This window comes from Orcinus orca, chromosome 5, assembly GCF_937001465.1.
Source record: "Orcinus orca chromosome 5, mOrcOrc1.1, whole genome shotgun sequence".
In the NCBI taxonomy this organism is placed as follows: domain Eukaryota; kingdom Metazoa; phylum Chordata; class Mammalia; order Artiodactyla; family Delphinidae; genus Orcinus; species Orcinus orca.
The window spans coordinates 26,317,212-26,338,225 of NC_064563.1; the positions used below are offsets into that span (position 1 = coordinate 26,317,212).

The 21,014-nt window shown below is 34.6% G+C and overlaps 1 protein-coding gene across 5 annotated transcripts in view; it reads right to left on the minus strand.

Moving 5' to 3' along the window:
* U2SURP (U2 snRNP associated SURP domain containing) overlaps window positions 1–21,014 on the minus strand; it is a 55,905-nt gene that overhangs the window by 12,051 nt on the left and 22,840 nt on the right. For 2 of the 5 annotated variants that reach the window (XM_004278211.4, XM_033402772.1), the window contains exons 7-24: window positions 20,229–20,296; window positions 19,593–19,687; window positions 19,474–19,509; window positions 19,302–19,384; window positions 17,765–17,930; window positions 17,372–17,583; window positions 16,386–16,429; window positions 13,208–13,312; window positions 11,849–11,915; window positions 11,605–11,768; window positions 10,116–10,278; window positions 9,621–9,700; window positions 8,595–8,682; window positions 7,452–7,574; window positions 6,223–6,379; window positions 5,275–5,370; window positions 4,501–4,567; window positions 210–369 (exon numbers count right to left, since the gene is read on the minus strand). In XM_004278211.4, coding sequence (XP_004278259.1) covers window positions 210–369; window positions 4,501–4,567; window positions 5,275–5,370; window positions 6,223–6,379; window positions 7,452–7,574; window positions 8,595–8,682; window positions 9,621–9,700; window positions 10,116–10,278; window positions 11,605–11,768; window positions 11,849–11,915; window positions 13,208–13,312; window positions 16,386–16,429; window positions 17,372–17,583; window positions 17,765–17,930; window positions 19,302–19,384; window positions 19,474–19,509; window positions 19,593–19,687; window positions 20,229–20,296 — 1,974 coding nt within the window. Of the gene's footprint in view, window positions 1–209; window positions 370–4,500; window positions 4,568–5,274; window positions 5,371–6,222; window positions 6,380–7,451; window positions 7,575–8,594; window positions 8,683–9,620; window positions 9,701–10,115; window positions 10,279–11,604; window positions 11,769–11,844; window positions 11,916–13,207; window positions 13,313–16,385; window positions 16,430–17,371; window positions 17,584–17,764; window positions 17,931–19,301; window positions 19,385–19,473; window positions 19,510–19,592; window positions 19,688–20,228; window positions 20,297–21,014 lie in introns of those variants that run through there. The other 3 variants (XM_033402771.1, XM_049709805.1, XM_049709806.1) reach the window with 3 other exon arrangements.

Here is a 21,014-nt window from a genome sequence, read left to right on the forward strand (position 1 = left end):
ACACACACCACAACACATGTAAAATCGTAACAGAAAGACAGAAGAGATGCTTGAACTAAGAGGCCTGAAGGAAGACAGCTGGTATGAAGGTTTCCAGGCAGAGAGGGAACAGTATGGACCAAGGTATGATGCTAAGAGGAAGCACAGTTTGGTGGGAAAAGTGAAAGAAGGCCAGTGTAGTGTAGTTTAAACTTCAATGCAATACTAACCTCAATTTCACGGAGTTTAGCTCGTTTTTCCTCACTCATTTCAGAGTACTTAGAGAACTTGGACTCAGTCATTTCTTCTTTGATTGGATTAGAGTACAAATGATGTTCTTCAGATTTGGAACTTTGAGTATCTTCTTCATCTTCACTTTCTTCTTCTTGACTTTGGAAATAAATAAGCAGAATACGTTGTATGTCACGACAGCAAGGAAAAAAATTACATTTTACAGTACAGCTTTTTGATTTTTCACTGCCTTAGAGCTTAAATAATGTTAACAAAACATAAGAGGACAATTCATCACTAAAACATTTTTTACTAAATATCTGATCAAATAACAATTTTATAAAACTCTTATGTTTCCTCCATAGAAAAAATTTGAGCTTCAACATAATCACACTTCTAAAAATTCTGCTTATGTTAATGTTATTTCTGTGGTTTTCATTCTGCCACAAACTTTCCTTGCAACAGTTAAATGAAATGACTAATCCATCAGTGATTTCTGCATACTTCATAGTTCAGAGTGATTTCATGATGGTTAATGTTTAAAAAGCCAAATGTTTACCCTTCCTTCAGCAGAGCCTGTAAGCTAGAGAATACATAAGTTTGAGTCACAGAGTTTCTATGCAGCAAGTAAAAGACCTTATCTAATTAACACATAACCCTAAGAACAGTGTATTAATTTTAAATTTTAGCACACATTAGTATTCATGTCATAGTTGATTTATGAAAGTTGTATTGGTTCTATGTCAGATAAAAAGAAAATGATAAACTAAGTGACTACCATAGCTAAGGATACAACAAAGAAAAATTCTCCTGTCCTTCCAGAAGCAATCGAGTAGAAACAGACAGGGGAGCAACTATGACAAGCTGCTCATCATTGCCAGGATAGGATTAACAAATGTTCTTCAATGTTCTTGAAGCACAAAGAATGATGGGACTTAAAAAAAAAAAGGTTGTATGCTCTGGGACTGGGCCTTTTGAGTGTAAATGTTGGATCTGGGCAAAACAAGTCTTCCATGTACAAACTCAAAATGTTTATGTATATACAAACAAAATTCCTCATAAACAATACTGTGATATGAACATTACTGGCACAGCCTAGAATATATGCCATTTTCCCTTAATATTTGAACCTGATAAGCCCTTATATATTGGTATTTGAGTACTAACTACCCTCTACCATGAATAAGAGGAGTTCTTTTAGTATATATTTAAAACTATTCATAATAATATAAAAACAATTATAACCAAATCCTTTCCAAATAAAATTTTAATTATTTTAGAGTCACACACTGAATGAGAAAAATTTAAGCAAGGTAGATAAAAATAAAGAGACTACTAGCTTTTTAATTTCTCATTTAAAGGTCCTTTCTAGAATACTAATAAAATACTTTTCACACTTTATACTCTCAGAGCCCCACAAATCATTAGTAGCACATATAGGCACAACTCAATACAATACTCAGGTGACGAAAAAAAGAGGAAAAAGTCAAAACCAACGATTAAAAAACATATTCTTTTCGGAAATAAACTTTTACTTAATATTTCTCATTAATTTGTCAGAAACTTCCTAAATGCAGTTCTTAGCTAATTTTTTAGAAGAACGAGAATTTCTTGTTTTATGGTGCAAAATAGTTTTACAAGTGTCTCAGATGCTTTTAGTGGTTAAAGTGTGTGTGTGTGCGTGTGTGTGTGTGTGTAAATACAGATTTACTGAAGGATTATTCTGGAAAGAGTTAATCAACAAAGATGCAACACAGCTAATGAAACTGTGTTATCTATTCAATGGAGATTACTTAACCAATTCCAGCCTGTTATTTACAATTTTTTCAAAAAAAATTTTTTGCAATTTGAAATATTCCTTGATAAACTTCCTTGTACACTTATCTGAATGCTTGCTTTCAACCACAGATGAATACAGAGCAGATAAACATATGGACTAACATGGAATAACAAAACCCATGACACTTGAGTGAAAAACATGGGTCACAGAATAGTATGTACAACATTACATAATTTATGCTTTAAATAGATATGCATGTTTTTATACATACAGAGAAAGAATATAGGTGGCTAGACACTAAACACTAATCATATTATTTAAGACTTTTAAAATGAACTACACTACAATTTGAGAATTTAAAATACACACATACTTTACAGCTGCTATTTAAATTTTGTAAGGCCTGAGTGATCTGTTCTAATTGGCTTTGACTTTAGCTCTTAGTTACCAGTTCTAGGTTCAGATCTCATCACAGCCTCATCTTGCTCTTCTTGTAAAGAACTGGAAATTCAAGACTAAACCCATACAGAATTCATTACAAACGAATTAAGTTACTATTGGAACTTTTCTCCAAAGCATTAGTAGTGCTATATATATTTTTTAATCACCCTTCTGCCGCAAAGACAATAATTACTAGTGTCAAAAAGCAGCTCCAGGGCTTCCCTGGTGGCACAGTGGTTGGGAATCCGCCTGCCAATGCAGGGGACACGGGTTCAAGCCCTGGTCCGGGAATATCCCACATGCCGCGGAGCAACTAAGCCCGGGAGCCACAGCTACCAAGCCTGTGCCCTAGAGCCCGCAAGCCACAGCTACTGAAGCCCGCGTGCCTAGAGCCCGTGCTCCACAAGAGAAGCCACCACAATGAGAAGCCCGTGCACCACAACGAAGAGTAACCCCCGCTCACTGCAACTAGAGAAAGCCTGCGTGCAGCAACGAAGACCCAATGCAGCACCCTGACCTGCCCCCGCCCAAAAAAAGCAGCTCCTTGGTAAAAAGGCATTTTGGATTCAGCCACTAGAGGGCAGCAGTGAGGCGCAAGAAAATTTCAAGGACCAGAAAGCAGTAATATGTGAAAAAGTATTTTTCCCTGTTTTCAAAAAGTTATTTTCATGTTATCATGACTTATTTGGAGCTCCTAGGAAAAATCAAAAATATAAATTATATTTTCAGTGATCCGTGCTTCACTGTATGAATGTACAATTACCATCAACACAAAAATGCTTTCACATTTCAAACATTAACATAAATATCAAATTCAATGCAAAAAAATTAGCACCTTTAGAAACAAAACCACTTGAACAATATTTGGGTTCTGCAATGGCTTTTCTACCCTTCCCTTCCCTTAAATAATTATTTTATGAATACACATACTCATTTTAAAAAGCAGTGATCCTACAATGGTGAGAGATGTTACTAATGATGGGACTGCAGACATAAAAATGAAAACAAACTGGACTGTTTCCAATTCCTGTACTCCTAAACAGCCTCAGAGAGGTACTTCCATCAACGAACCACATCTATATTTTGTAAACATGTTGTCATAATCATTGCTGACTTGTTCTGATCACACTGTTTCTGGAAAGACATCACCATTGCCAAGTTTTCTTCCTCATACCAAACTGTGTTTCCACAAATGCTGATCAATCATACTGCCTTAAATCTAAATGCTAACACCCACTTATTGAATCCACACAAATGCTCAAATTGTGCTGGGACACAAAGGGACTTTTCCTTTTGTGCACTCTTCCATATGAAAACAATAAAAGAAGATTTTTAAAAAACCCAAAAACCAGAAACCTCTGCTTTGATGCCATCTCTTTCCCTATTAAAAAAAAATTAACTTTTTTTGCAATGATTTTTAAAGGTGTCAAGTGGTATCTTAAAAAAAAAAAAAAACTACCAGCATAAACTTGCAGGAGAATTTGGGAGCAGGAATTCCTATAATCACATTCAGTGTTAAACTCAAAATCAACCGGGGGTAATTACCAAAGAGCAAAACTGAAACTATAATTTCTCCATAAAATAAAGGTAAAATGGTTTTTTTCTTTTAGTTATTCTTAGTTCTTCTGAGGTGTTAACATTTAAATAACATAACGGTCATAATGGTCATAATGCATTATTTTTCTTAGCAATGCACAATCCCCCCCAAAAAGGAGCATAACCTCCCCATTCACATTTTAAAAAACACTTTTTGTGGAGCCAAAACAATACTTGATGACAAAGATTTAAAATAAATGCAGTCGACCATTTAGTAACTACAAAGTAAGAATGTATAACCTAGCATAGGAAAACAAACTCAAAAGCAAAGTGAAACCAGATGCGTCAAAACCAGAAAGCAAAAGCTCTTTATTCACTGGAAAAACAATGAAGAACTAAAAATGATCCTCTTAAAACAAGTTTTTTTAAGAGTTAAGTTTTCCTCTTCACTATTATTTCAAGCATACCTCTTAATGAAAAAGGGAGTGTATATGCAATAAGAAACTGAGTATATTCGAAACTTAGATTCTTACTTTTGATTTTCTTCTTCTTCTGATTCTTCATGCTGGTCAAATAACTCCCATTTAGAAGTTGTTACAGCTGAATGGAAGGAAAAAAAGGATGTAATTCCATAAGGTAAATCAGCATTTTTGCAGCAGCACAGTAGAAGCCCAGCTTTAGAACTGAAAGTTTATATTACAGAAGTTATCTACATTTATCTTTTCTTTGAATAGCCATTTCTATGTACTAAATGTATTTCTTTCCTCACACCTACACTATAATTTTATTCAAATTCATGAGGTGACAACTAATGTTGTCATCCTTATTTCTATGCTAGATGGTAAGATTTATTTCATTAGAACCTACAAATACTAAATTAACAATTACAGATTATAAGCGCTAGGATACATGTCCAAACAAGTATGAAAGACAGGTCTAAACTGCATCTAAGAAGTCAAGCATTATAAAAGAGACAAAGCTTTGTTTTTTCTGAAACTGACCTCTAAGTAAACTTCCAAATAGGTACAGCTTCCCATCTACATTTTCTACTGAAATGGCTTAACCTAAAAGGTTTTTAGTGATTTCTCTGATTACTCTTGAAGCATCCAAACTGAAGGATCTAAGAAAATTTAAACAGCAACCACAATGAAAACTTAAGCCACTAGACATAAAATATGACAACACTGGGTCTTAAGGTTGAAACATGTTATAAAATACAAAAGGAAAATGTACACACACACAACGATTTGGTAAAATTTTAAGTACTCAAGTTTTTAAAGCTTTGTATTTATTGTATTTTTACTTACCCTGTGCTTCCAATTCAGATTCATCTACAGCTTCCCATTTTGATGGGGCAACCTTAAATATAGGCTCATTCTTCTTTGAGTCTTCAGTCGCATCCACTATTGAAGAAAGATGAGCCATTAATTCTGACTACTAGAGGATGACTTAAGGAGCTCATGAGTATTCACTTATTATTAAAAAGTAAAATTAAATAAGATCACACATGGACTAATAATGACAAGGATTATATAAGATATAATCCTTGTCAAGAACAAGGATTATGACTAATCCAACTCTCTGCACCTGAGGTCCAATTTTTAAATATAAGTATAAATATAATTTATACATACGCATATGCACATGTGTGTGTGTGTGTGTGTGTGTATACACACACACACACACATACTCAGAACACAGAGGTGGTTATTGCAAGCAAATGGAGAAGCTGAGGAAGTAAAAGAAACTTTAGTGCCTTTATCTAATTATTGTTTAAACTGCAGAATTCATATATTATTCAATATTTTAACATATAATCCAAATGTACTAAAGATTATGTATACTTCCTATTTCCAAAAATGATTTCAGGCAAACAGGAAAACTGAATCTATAAGTTAGGAAAACTAATAATAAAAATAGAACTGATAAAACCAAGCACCTGGGATTATGCATACAATTGAACACAAGATTTTGCCTATAGTTTCCTAACAAGACAGGAAAAACCTGCTAATATTGTAAGAGGCTGACTGTCCCAACAAATAAATGTGACCAGAAAGGAAACCTTTTACTTGGCACAAATGTATTACTGGGTTGTTCAATTCTGAAAAGTCAGAAATAAAAGACAGAAAAAAGTTAATGACTGACAATCTTACTGAGAAATTATAACCTTTTTCCATATCAGCATGTGTGGAAATTAAAGAGGCTTGGAATCAAACTTATTAGCTAGATTTAATGAGTTTGAAATTTGAACTTACAAGGCACTCCATCAAGATCATCATCAAGGCTCTTTATAGGGACTCCATCAAGGTCATCAATGGGAGTAGCATCAATAGGAATTCCATCCACATCTTCTAGAGGTGCACCATCAAGCTCTTCCTCAATGGGGGCACCATCAAGGTCATCTGGTACATCCTATAAAAACACATACTACTGTAACATTTTCTTTTGCTTGCTAAAGTCATATTGCTAAAAGATTAACTTGCAATCCAGTATAAACCAACCAACATTCCCAGGTACAATGTGAGGATATAATAAGAATATATTTTTATCATCCAGCTGACAAAGACGCATTCATCTGTGCAATATTTATCAAATAGTTACCAAGTACTTAATTACACCAGGTACCATGTGAGGCACTGAGGATACAATGATGAGCAAAAATGAGCCTTGGTGCCCTAGTCCCTCCTGTCACAGAGCTTAGTACAATTAGGGGGTGGGGGGGACAGGGGGGCAGAGAAGGAGCCAGACAATCAGATAATCACAACAATACACGATGACTGCTATAACAAAGAGGTGCACTGTGTTATTAGAATGTGTAATAAGTAGGTTCCACCTAAAGAGGTCTGAGAAGGCTCAATGAATTTATGCTCAAACTGAGATCCAAAGTGTCTCAGATAAAGAAGAGATGTTCCAGAAAGAGGAAAGAACATGTACAAAGATGTATGGTAGGAGGAAACATATTTAAGAAACTGAAACAAGGACCATGTGGTTGGAGCAGTAAAAGTGAAAATATGATAGCTGGATTAGGATGGTAGAAATGAAGATGATGGATTTAAGAACTATTGAGGAGGTTAAAAAAACAAAAACAAAAACACAGAATGGTGATGAATACAATCTGCTACCACTGTGGTGCATCTTTTCAGGTATATGTTTACTTACACAGCTATCTTTAATTTAACAAAACGAAATCATGCTATATACATTACTCTATTACTTGGTTTTTTCCTACTAATATACTATAAATCCTTTCATGTCATCAAATAAAAAAGTCACCAATTTTCACATAAGGACACAAAACAGAGAATTCCTGTTACATGTAATTTCAAGTCCTGGGCTCCAGCAATCCCAGCAACAAAAATCCACTGTTTAGTGGTAAGCAGTAGGCATTTTCCACAAAGAAATGTTACATTTGTAACATATGATACCTCCACAGCATTCCAGAAATAAATTTTAAGATAATCTGACAAATACACTGAATACCTACCTCTGTCTCCTTTTCTTCAATAATATTTACAAGTCCTAAGAAAATATTTTGTAGTTTGATCAAAAATGGTTCTGGATAAATTGCCCAATCTTCCCATGCTCTAAAGCAGGTCATTACCCGTTGCTAACAGGAAAAAGACAATGAATTATCATTTAGGGCAATAACTATCCAATGTCATCTCATGATAATGACCACCACAATTTGCTAAATTTTCCTTTAAACCAATATTCTTTTTTAAAGTTTAAGGGAAATATCTATTCATCATTACAATATTTTTTTAAAAAATCAGTATTACCTCCCCATTAAAAGAGGAAATAAACTAAGAATAAATGTAATAAAAAAATAAACAGTAACTGTTTGCTCTCAGTCACCTAAGATCAAGGTCCCATACCACTGGTGGTACACATGAGGCCACATTCTGGGAAACACTAGCTTAGAAACTTATGAAAGCTGGATATCAAGGTAGCCCACATTTTGATCTGAATTCCTTTATGGTCCGATGAAGTACTTCTTGATTCTGGCTAACACTTCTCTCTGTCCCCTCCTTAAACTTTTCTATAATCTCTGTCTTATGGTCAAAATTTGAGGTCAAAAAAAATTTTAATGGAGTTGTTTGTCTGAATCCCCTAAATGGGTAGGGTCACTGGGCATCTTCCCAAGCTAAAAATTTCCTTAATGAGTATTCTTCCCATGAAAGTGTATCTATTTTTTCAACTATAAGTAAGGTATTCTGTTTGGCTTTTCTTAACATTGGTCTACAGCTTGAGAGTTAATAAAAAATTAACAACTGAATATACTTTCAACATGAATAACTATATTCCTAATCCAGCCAAATAATATATACCACTACAAAACAAGTGATCTTCTGAGTGTTTTCTGTGAAAAGACCAATATTTAAAATGTTTAAATAAAACCCTTAAAACTAAAACAGACACCCAACAAAACACTAGACATATTTTAAAATTTCAGACTTTTTTGGACACTGAAGGTAAAATGGCAGTAAATTTTAAAACAATAATTTCTGAAACATCTAAGTTATGTCTTACACTTACTTAACATACTCTTTTAGCCCTCCAATGTGCTTCCCGGCGCCTACTTCCCATTTAAAACACTAGGGCAAAAATACCCAAACAATAAACGTACCTTAAAGTTTTCAGACTGTAAATGGCCTTGAATTGTACGATAGGTAGCATTGAGGTCTGAAAATATCTGACACAACTTTGTTTCAAAACTGAAATTCAAATAATATGTTTTTTACAATAGAATGTGTTTAAAAATCCTTATCTACTTCAACATGCTAGCCAATGAAAACCACTCTGGACTTTTAATTTTATAAATAAATTAATCAAGTAAATCTTTAAAAATAAGAATTAGGTATTTAAACTCTAAAACTATAACTTTAACTCCTATTATTCTGAATTTTTCTTCTGCAAAATCGCATGAAGAGCCTTAAGAACTAGTTCCCTTAATTAAAAAGGAACTTTTACATCTAGGATACCTTGAGCCATCTAGTCCAACCTCTTTGTTTTATAAAATAGGAAATAGAAAAGGTAAGTGACCTGTCCAAGGCAAAAGAAGGAATAGCAGAGCTAAGATTAGGGCCCAAACCTCCAAATTTCCCTTCAGAGCCAGTTCCTAAAGAAAAGCTTCCCTAATTCATAAAATAAACACCAAAAAGGAACTGTGGGGAACTGAGGAAGAGCTATATATCAATATACAGCAACATAATTTCCTATTGCCTAGGAAAACATTAACAATGAACTACAACCAATACAATGATGATCAGAGAACACTGATTCTATAAATAGTTAATGCTCCTTTGTTTTCTTCCTTTGTTGGCCACTATTTCTAGTGTTTCAGCTTATTTATTACACAAGTGGCTAAATACACAATAGGAATAAAGTGATTTTTAACTCTTCCTATTTGTTCTTTTATTAATAGTTAATCAAGAAACTGATAGAAAAACTTTCAAAAGATTATAATAATTTACCTTAAAGTGGTTTACTTCAATGAATACAATCCAATTTTTAGAATATTAAACAAACTATGAAGAAGTTCAAATTATTTCTTATTATTGAGGGTATTAATTAACAAAACTATCCTCTTTTCTGAGCTCCTTACCCTTAAATATTTTAGTTCAGGCATATCAACTTACATCACTATACTTACAATTTTCTATAATAGGAAGCATTGGCAACTTTGGCTGAAGAGTTGTACAAAACATCAGAAACCAAATATAATCTGGCAATCTAGAATACCAAAAGATAGCATAAAATGGATTAAAAATAAAAACCAACAGCAAAAAACATTACTAAAAATATTTCCATATTGAAATTTTTTGAATCAACAGCATAAGGCCAATGTTCAGCCATAATTTAATAATCCTAACTAATGAGAAGGGTTTTAAGAAATTCAGTATCACCACAACCATGACTTGGACAGGGATAGAAGTTGTAACTCATTTACATTTCAATCTGTTGATAATTTGTGTGTTAATAACTAAGATAAGTTTCCCAGGCAGTAGGAAAATGAAACTCCACGAGAAAGATTTCTTCAGTCAACTTCTTCATTCAAAAAGGAAACCAATTTCAATTCAAATAGAAGTCAACTATTACCTCTCCTTTACTTAACTGAATGTTCCATTAGGAGAAAGTATTCCCATACCTTTTTGGGGAGGGGTGTCTTTAAGATGGACAATGACTCGGTAATGCAATCCACTATTTCTTCAGCAGCTTCAGCATTATTAAGACAGAAAACCATTGCATCTCCAATATCATTTTTCCTTGGAGTTAACCCCCGCAGAATTTCTTCTAATTTGTCCCTCTGTCTGAATACGAATTTTTTAACTTATAAGTATTTATAAATACAAATTTCAAATGCCATTATACTTTCTGCTCGCAAGTTAATTTCTTTAAAACCCACTCAGATAAAACTCTGAAGACTAAATTGTGTTAAGTCTGATTTGTGTTACATATTCCAAATATGTTACCTTTTTTTAAAGAATTTATATGGGGAAGAAAACTATCCCAGGAACTAATAAATTATTTTAGTGACTTTTAGTTTACAAATTAAGTAAATTTAAAATTATAGGCATTTTTTCAAGAGTCTTCGCGAATGTCCCACTCCTATTATCCTATTACACTGAAGAACCTTCATGGTCTTCACTCTCCTTTGAAGGAAGTTTGTTACTTTAGCACTTCTGCATAGGATTAGGACAGGATACAAAGCAAGGGTTGACAAACTTTTTCTGTAAAGGATCACAGAGTGAATATTTTAGGCTTTGAAAGTCATAGTCTCTGTCACAGTTACTCAGCTTTGCTGCTATAACACCAAAGCAACCACAGAGTACATGTAAAAGGATAGCTATGGCCATGTTCAAATAAAAATTTATTTACAAAAATAGGAGGTAGCCAGATTTAGCCTATGGGCTGAGTATGCAGATCCCTGGGCAAAAGTAATGATGAACATACATCTTCAGAAGCAAATATACTCTCAAATGCTATAGTTCTCTATCAGCAATGCTCTCACAAACAATGCATCAATGCAACTAGCATTAAGATTTATTGACAGTGAAGTATATAATCCTATAAGCTAAAAATTATTTTGGCCTTTTTTTCCCCTTCAGGTATACAGAATTTCCTCTAAACATTTCAACAGTTAAATTTGTTTTTGCTTCTTAAACCAGGCTAACTGCCCTGAAGCAGTGCTGACTGAGCACTAATAATAACATGTTTCCATGGTGGCCGCACACGGCACTTCATGGAGCAGCTTTGCAGTCACCCATTTGACTTCACTAAGCCATAAAATAACTTTACCTCTACGTTGCATTCAAAGAGGCAAGAGTTCTAAGGGCCATGAAATAATTTCTATAAGAATATATAAAGTATTCCACTGCTGGAGTACCATCACTTAAGAGATCATCAATAATTTTTATCAGTAGGAAGAGGTCAGGTTGAGTAGGACACACACTTATAATACTTGGCAAGATTTTTAAAATTACAATGCATATGTTAAGAGATGTTACTATTTTAAACAATCACAACTTTTAAAAACCATTTTATTTTAGGGTTAACACATCTTATTAAGACCATTAATTAAAGTGACCATTAAAGCAACTTTTCTGAATATAAAACAAGAAAGGTAAAAATCTTACTCTTCCTTAAGTGCTCCCTTTTTACTAGGCTCCTCTACAAAAGCTTCTGTTTCCTGCTCTTCTGACATCCCATGCAGATATGGATTTAACGGTGGTGGCCTCCAAAAAGATCCGTTTTTGAACATACGAAAATCTTCCGTCCGCCACTTAGTCGGAGAATCTCCCTAGTTAAGTGTCCAGAATGTTATTAGAAAGATCTAATACCTCAGAGTCAAAATTAAAAAAAGTAGTTGATTATACTTGCCTGCAGAATAGAATAAAGCTTCCACCTATAGTAAACATGGGCTGGTGTCTGGTTTTCAAATAAGAATCTAAAACAAAAACAAACAAAAAATTAAACATTGGATTCTTTAATGGAGAACTATCTTCAAGTAAATATGAACAAATGAGAAATATTATTTGTCTATTTACTTCTAAAGAAAACCAAAAGCAAAGATCCCTGAAGAGAAATCCTCACTGACTACCATCTATCCCCTTCCTCACCCCAACCCCAGACTGCCTTTGTGACTGACACTAATACTCAGAAGGTATGTATGCATCTTGCTGAGTCTTACAATAAGTTTTATTGAACACTATGTGTCAGGTACTGTGTCGGGCAATGGAGAGATCTTCCCAAAATATAATTTCAAAAGCAGTGTTTTTTGTTTTGTTTTTTGCGGTACGCGGGCCTCTCACTGTTGTGGCCTCTCCCCTTGTGGAGCACAGGCTCCAGACGCACAGGCTCAGCGGCCATGGCTCATGGGCCCAGCCGCTCCGCAGCATGCAGGATCTTCCCGGACCGGGGCACGAACCCATGTCCCCTGCATCGGCAGGCGGACTCTCAACCACTGCGCCACCAGGGAAGCCCAAAAGCAGTGGTTTTTAAATGACTTAAGTAAATTGCAAATGAAGTGTTAGATATAACTATTCAGAAGATAAGTAGTTTCTTATAAACCTCATTTATTCTACCGTATTTTGCTTATGAAAGACTCTTTCATTGAAAAACACAATGAAAAATATTTTCCTCCTAGAGAATGCTAAAAACAAAGCTATTTAATTAATCAAACCATGGAAATCACTGGAAAATTGACCCAGGCACATTCTAGTCTAATTATTAAAACTGCCTTCTCACCCCATTACGAAAATAACCTCATACTTTTAGGACTTTTTTCTTTGAGTATTTTTAATTTTAAAGTATTTTTAAAAATGCACATCTGAGGATACACAAAATGTGGTATATACATGCAATGGAATATTATTCAGCCTTAAAAGGTAAGGAAATTCTGACACATGCTATATACCAAGGATGAACCTTGAAGACATTAAGCTAAGTGAAATAAGCCAGTTTCAAAAGCACAAATAAGGTATGACTCCACTTAGATGAGGTACCTAGGGTAATCAAATTCACAGAAAGTAGAATGGTGGTTGCCAGGGGCTGAGGGACCAAAGGAATGGGGAGTTATTGTTTAAGGGGTACAGAGTTTCAGTTATGGAAAATGTGAAAAGTTATGGTGATGGTTGCACAACAACATGAATGTACTTAATGCCACTGAACTGTACATATATAAATGGTCAGTTGTATGTTACATGTAAATGTTATTACCACAATAAAAAAAATGCACACCTGAACATAGGATTGTTGATCTCTCTGTTCATAATCATAGCTTCAAACATTGGCCCTTCACGTACAACAAACTCTATCATTCGATGTATCAGGGCGAGCAAATTCCTACAACAACAACACAGTTAAAGAAAATGGATTCAGACCTACCACTAAATAAAACTACACTTGACCTAAGTTACTATAATTGTGCAGAAAAAGATTATTCTGCTGACTAATACAGAATTTTATACCAAGAAAGTAACCTGGAGCATAGTTAATACCTTGTGCATTAAGAGGGAGTGGGGCAATGGGGATAAGGGAGTGGGAGGGGAAGGGAAGGGAAGGGAGGGTGAGAAACCACAACACAGCTTCACAGTAATAAAGATTTCAATGTCTAAATACCCACTTAATTTTACTTTCCAAATGCAAAACATTAAATTATGAATCACAACTAACTGGAAAGCTGCAAATATATAAAATCAGTAACTTAAAGCTTACATGTTATCATAACCATCTAAAAACTTACACACTATCTCAGTTTTAAAAGAAAACATTCCTAAACCAAGCACTTTTGTAGTGATATTGAAATGTTATATACATGACTATAATTTATAAAAATGCACAACTATTAACAAGTTTAAGGTCTGAGTTAATAATAATAAAAAAAAAATCCATCCAACTCCTGTGCTTTTCTGGTACACATATAGCAGATGGAGTTTTTATTGAATCTGACCTTTAATGAGGCAACATCCCTTTGGACCACACTTCAAACTAGTTCACATAGTTCATGACATGTATAATTCTGCCTGTGTGTTCTGAATCAATAAAGCAATTATATTGCCAAAGCCTTAAACGAATGGAGTCCTGTTTCCAAAATATTCTGAAATAAGGGACATTGGTGATATGCCCTTCCCATTTTTCATAACAATTACTTCCCAATATTTAAGCCAAAAATAAACATATGTAACTTTTTAGTCGTCATTTTGTTGACTGGGCTTATACAAAGTCTTTATTTTTAAAATCTGATACCTTATTAGGCTCCAAACACAATTTTAGACATTGATTACAGTGTCAGGCAAAAATGATTCAGCTTATGACAGCTACTTCTGATTTCTCATTTCACCAGTCTCCACCATATAGAGTTGGCAAATAACAAATGGGAAAAGCAAAAGGATATTGGCTCTTGGTACAAGGCACACACTAAATTACACCTTTAGCATTCCCAGCTCAAATTAAGTTCATATAACTGCTAGAATATAAATAAATATACAGTTATAGAATAAGACATTTTTTTGCTCTATAAAGCCCTGCTTCAGAGTACATGAACAGTAAAATAATTTATCTCATGCTGATTATAATTATTTTCTCAGTTTTCAAACAAACCTACTTAAGTGGACACTAAAATCTCTACATAGTGAAAAAATGAATTTTTTTGACCTCCTAAAAGAGGTCAAAGAAAAATATGAAGGTTTAATAAATCTTTAACAGAGGGAAAACTATATATTAAAATTATTAATTCAACCTCAAACTGTTAAAGCAAAAACCCAAAAGTATCAATTTTAAATCTAAAAATTCTTTCACAGAAGTACTAATTGGTCTGCAAATATGCAGGTCTTGATAACCAAATGAGAATGTATTCTCAACATCCATGTGGTTAATGACATTGTTTTAAAAGAAGGGAGATATGGTATTGATTCAGTCCCAAAACTCCCACTGGTATATGTCAAATTAAAGGGAAATTTTATGTATCATAATATATAAAATCAATGACTAGGTGGACAAATACTACACATCCAGAAACTTGTATGAATTAAGTCAAAAGCAACTTGACTTGCATATTAAAGATAGATGAAAAATGATTTAGCAAGTTTAAAACAAAGGATTCATTGTAATGGTGAGTCAAGACTTTACAGCAAAATGTACACTCAAAATTTTGTTTAGAAATAAGCTGAGCCACATGTAAAGCTAATACTGGATATATGCTTTTTAAGTGATGCCAATATACTACTTTCCTGTGAGTGCTTTACCAGTGGAAAAAAAAACCCACTATAGTTTTAAACAGGCTTGTAACTGATATATCTATTTTTAGAAAATTTAAAGTTTAAAAGAAGTTTTAATATGTTTCATGATTATTTAAAATCAAAATCTGACAATTAACTTTAATTCAAGATTCTTAAGAACTGTAATCACTCTTTTTTCCTTAAGGATTATGTGCTTATTTTTAAAAAGGTGACTTTTCTATCAGAATGAAACAGTGTAGTACAAAAAGATGGTATAATTTAAAGTGCATTATTTTATTTTAAAATGGTAATTATCTTATTCTGGGCAACAACAACAAAAATTGTCTCTCAGTTATAATAAAACCACATTTATTGGAGTCGATCGTACCAATGTCTGGTCAAAAACTGTATACTTTCCCAATCCATCCCATGATGTTTTCCTGGTCCCCCGCTGCCGCAGACAGTTCAGCTGGTGTTGCTCACCAAGGCCAATGTCAAAGAGAATTTGGTATTCTTTTGTGTTATTATTCAACCAGTGTTGTGTTCCTGTGTTTGGGAAAAGGCTTAGCTTGACTGAGCAAGAGCATACCTACAGCATGAATTCTTCCGCTTTAACATTATGTTGAAAAAGAAAAAAAGGAAGAAAGGAAAATAAAAGAATTCCAAACACCTTTGTTATCATGAAAAAAGTTTCTAGTTATGGTCAGTGTTCATGAGAATAATAGAAATTCCTTCTTAAAATCATTTAGGAAAAATAAAGGTATGCTTTCAGTAAGGAAAACTCAAACTAAGGTTGCATATTAAACACAGACAATTCAGAAACCAAGGAAAAAAATAACAGATTGGGTCAAAATGTAACATTATCTAAAATTTAAGATACATTTAAAACACCTATTTTCCCATCCCAATAGTCTAATGTTATTAGACTAACAACTCCAGATTAAATCTATTAAACACATTCTAACTACTAAAGCTACAAAACACCCTACATTGGTAACAATAAAACAAAAAAGATAATGACATAAAATTGCAAAGTATACTAAAGTTAGTTAAATTTCACATATCCCCCCCAAAAAGTACTGGGAAGGAACCATTGCTCAGTCAAGATACTACCTTTTCCTCAACACCATTTTTTTTTTTTAATTCAGAAGGGGATATTGTCTATATTTAGATCAGTAATAATAAAGAAAAACATGTACCTTTCTGTTGGGATAACCACTTTGACTATGGCTTGCGACAGAGTCTGTATATGAAGTCACATCAGATAATAAACATAGAATATGTGAGTATTGTTAACAAGTAACAAGCAAAAATATACATATGCATTGAAAATACTACACATCTAATCACAAGTTTTGCAGGCAATCACTGCATTTGAAGTAATTATACACTAAGCAATTACATAAATGCAAATGGATGTGTTCAGTGAACAGTAAACGTTCACCAAATGCAAAGAATCAGAACATTCCTGCCAGAATGCACATCAATGCACTGAAATAGGTACTACACTGAGAATTATCAGATAAAGATTTTAATTTGTGAAATCATTAACTGTTTGCCTCTGACCATACAGTTTGCTACTTTGTTCCCAAGCCTTTAAAACCAGCCCTGTCATTTTAAGTGTAATTAATTCATAATAGAACCAACAAATTCTTATAACTTGAAATTAAGTTGGTTTTATGTTTAATAAAAAGAAAATACTCACCCTTTGCTTTTACTAGAGTAGCTAACTTTTTAAAAACCATATATGCTCTCAAATATTCTAATACCTTAGATCTTGAAAACGAAGTTATTAGCTAGCTGCCATCCAAACAATTTAACTATTTAGGAGTCTTTCTAACTGAAAAGGCACTTAACCAAATACAAAGTATCACTTTCTCAAAACAAAGTAAATTTAGATACTACACTTAAGCAAACCTGGATACAACAGTGGACAAAGGAAAAAAAAAAAAACTTAATAAGTGGTCAAAAAAGGAATGATAGCCACAAATAAAAATATGACCTAGCATCCCAATACAGGGTTTCCATGGGCTAAGGCAGGGAACACATCTAAGTTATTTCATTTTCTTTAAGAGTTGCCAAACAGAATTACACACACACTTTCTATAAATTGTTGAAAAGAAATACTACCACAGATTTAGTATTTACAAATTAGATGCGGCCCTATATACATTTTTTAAATTACCTTCTCAAAATCCTCCTTGTTTTTAGGTGGTGGTAACATGGGAGCATTGGGGTTTTTTAATCGCTCTCTAGGCTGCGCATTAAAAGGCAGTCCTGACGGAGGTGGGGGAAGCGTATGTTCCATCATGGAAGGCGGAATGTATATTGGATGTGGAGGAATAGGCACAGCTTTACCCCAACCTAACTTCATTTCAAAAGACATAATCATCTTTCCTAAAAGAAAGAAAAGAAAAGTCACCCTGGTAACTCTCAGAAGAAAATAAGGGCTCTCTGGTGATTTAAACTAATTTTCATGTTTAACCTTTACCTTTCTGGTCCATTTTTCCCCTCGAGTTTTTATAAATACTTTTCAAAACCAAAGCAATATCTGAGTTCTACAGATGGGCTTCCTTACCATTTAAGTTTTTTAAAGCTCTTTCAGCATCTCTTCTGTTCATAAAGGCCACAAAGCCACAATTTCTCTCTCTTGCCCTTTCTTCATCAGTTCTGGGCCACATAATTTTCACGCTGGCCAGGGGCCCAAATCTTCCAAACTCCTGGCACAACATTTCTTCATTCATCTATTATAAGGCATAAGATATTTTTGGTAAGCAAAGAGGAAAGAAGAAAGAACTCTATGCAGCACAGAGCAGTTTTTGCAAAATGAGAAGAGATCTATCAATGCTACAGCTTTCCATTCAAGTACTGGGACCTCTACAAGGGTAAAATCCTGCCTTCATGGGGCACGCGCAAATCTTTTCACACCAGAAACATTCTGTTTTACGTAAGTGGCCGGGTGAAGAGGCTGGGTGGCTGGAGAAATCAAAAGCACACCTTTACCTTCACTCTTCCTCCTTCTGAGATCCTGCACCTAAAATACGCTTTCTACAGCAATGGTTTGTTCAGCATTTAGCAACCTTTTTCAGGCAGCAATGATTACCACACTTAAGTCAAGGAGGAAATATTTGTTGGCAATTAAAGAAATAAAGAATCTGGTCACTTTTTCTTTTTCCAGCACCCAGCTGCCAGTGTAATCAAGAACAGAGAAAACAAAAAAGGGTAAGTATGCAATGAGGTCCAAAATATATATTATTATTTAAAAGATCTTATTATGCAGAGCAACCACTACATTCCCCATAACAATTAAGAATGAAGCAGGGAAAAGAATTAAAATATAAAAGACAAAGCAGAAATATTAGTTTGCTATTATTAAGATGAAAAAAGAAAAAATCCATAAGGAAGTAGGCTATGCATCAGAAAGGGACAGTCTCAAAAGAATATTGTCTACCACTGGTCATATCCTGATAAATAAAATCAGCACCTAGCAAAACATTTCAAAATCAGAGGACAGTCCAGTTACAGCAAGAGGAGACAGGGACTTCCCTGGCGGTGCAGTGGTTAAGAATCTGCCTGCCAATGCACGGAACACAGGTTTGAGCCCTGGTGTGGGAAGATCCCACATGCCGCGGAGCAACTAAGCCTGTGTGCCACAACTACAGTGCCCTGGTGCTGCAATTACCACATGCCTAGAGCACGTGCTCCACAACAGAGAAGCCACCACAAGAAGCCCGCACACCACCACGAAGAGTAGCCCCCGCTCACTGCAACTAGAGCAAGCCTGCACACAGCAAGGAAGACCCAACGCAGCCAAAAGCTTTTAAAAGAAATAATAAGAAGAAGAAAAGCAAAGCTAAATAAATGTAATTTTTTAAAAAAAAAAAGAAAAGGAGAAGAAAAAAAGAGGAGACAAGCTCTTAGGAATTGTAGCAAGAAAATTCGGCCCATACCGCTAAGGCTCAATTTCACAAGATAATTTTAGAGACTTATCTAGTTCCACCAAATCTGCTTACTTCAGATTCTTGACTTCATTTTTTTTAATGACTGACAAAGCAGTTTTCCTACAAAAGTATACAGCATATGAGCCAACATTCATCTTACTTTTCTAATATTACCTGTGGATTAATGTTTCCAAGGTATAAATTAGTAGTGCTTGGATCTCCAACATCATGTGAGCCAGGTGCATAATCATCGAGAACTAGGACAAAGAGAAGAAAAAATTATAACCTGCAAAATACACAGTTTGGACAATTTCTATGAATTAAAAAAAGCAAAAAACTGTATTACCACCAGATGATCTATTTCTTCTTGAAGGAGCATCCACTTTAAAAGGGGGAAAAGAAAACAATTCTTAGTTTTTGGAATAGTTCGTCACAAAAACAAACATTAAAATAAATGTCACTTACTAGAACGACGCTGACCATCAGAATCTGACTGAGGCGGCTCAAATCGACTTAATCTGCCTTTTGTTTTATGTCTCTCATCACGCTCTTCTTGAATTCTGTTGAAAATATATATAATCACTAATAACGAGCCAAAATCTGTTTGTTCACATTTAATAACAGAACTTATCCAGATATCATCTTGAAATAACCTGAAATATTTGTGTGTAATGCCAGTACTGACAACCAAGATTAAAGAGTCCCTCAGCTACAAGTCATGAGCAAACTTCTGATATATCAAGCAGTGGAATATAAAGCCCACTTCTAAGGTGAGAAGGAAATTCAACATTAAAACCACTTAATTTGTTCTTTCTTAGATAAAGGTTGACCACTCCTCTCAGTGACTATATTGTTTCCACTGCAAACAGGACTCCGGACATTAGTTAAATCAATTTAATTGCATCCACATAACAGAAGCAACCTAGATGCTGGACAAAATGCTAATTTCATTTTCAAACATAACCCACAAAATAATCTAAAACAGCCTCATGGTAAGCCAGTTAGTAAAAACAAATTGGTAGACTACATTCTTCATACCTGCATCTATAAGTATCAGCTCAAAATACCTATGAGAGCCATTCTCAACACTATAAAACTTACTGTTTCAATTCTTCTTTGAAGAGTTCCAAATTGCTTTTTTTCTTTTCTTTCTCGCCTTTCTTCAGTGGCTACGAAGGATATGATAAGTTATACTTCAAAGAAAACAAGGTTAAACAAAACTAATGGTTCGATAATCAGATCACTTTAAATAAACTTTTATTTTAGTGCCAATTATGATCTAATTATTTAAATTAAAAAGAAAGAATGCTTCTGTTACCACTGAACTTTCCATCCTATTTTCTAAAACTGAGAATTTAACACATTATTAAAACAACAAGCAGCAGTCTTAAAGGAGCCACCAACTCTATCCCCTGCCCCGCCCCTGTCCCAAAGCCTACAATACTTAGGCTGGAAAACTGTTGGAAGGGTACTGGAGGGAAAATTAATAAACATAAGGTAACTGAACTGCCACGTAAATAACTGCCATGAACAACTACCAAAAATATGCACCCTTCAAAACAATCACCTTAGAAGGAAATGAATTACTGAAACAAACAGTAACACCGCTGGAATTCCTCTCTTAAAACTGCTTCCAGGGCTTCCCTGGTGGTGCAGTGGTTGAGAGTCCGCCTGCCAATGCAGGGGACACGGGTTCGTGCCCCGGTCCGATATGCCGCGGAGCGGCTGGGCCCGTGAGCCATGGCCGCTGAGCCTGCGCGTCCAGAGCCTGTGCTCCGCAACGGGAGAGGCCACAACAGTGAGAGGCCCGCGTACCGCAAAAAAAAAAAAAAAACTGCTTCCAAAAATGCTTTTGGAATCCCTCTTTTGAAAGTGCCAAAATAATTC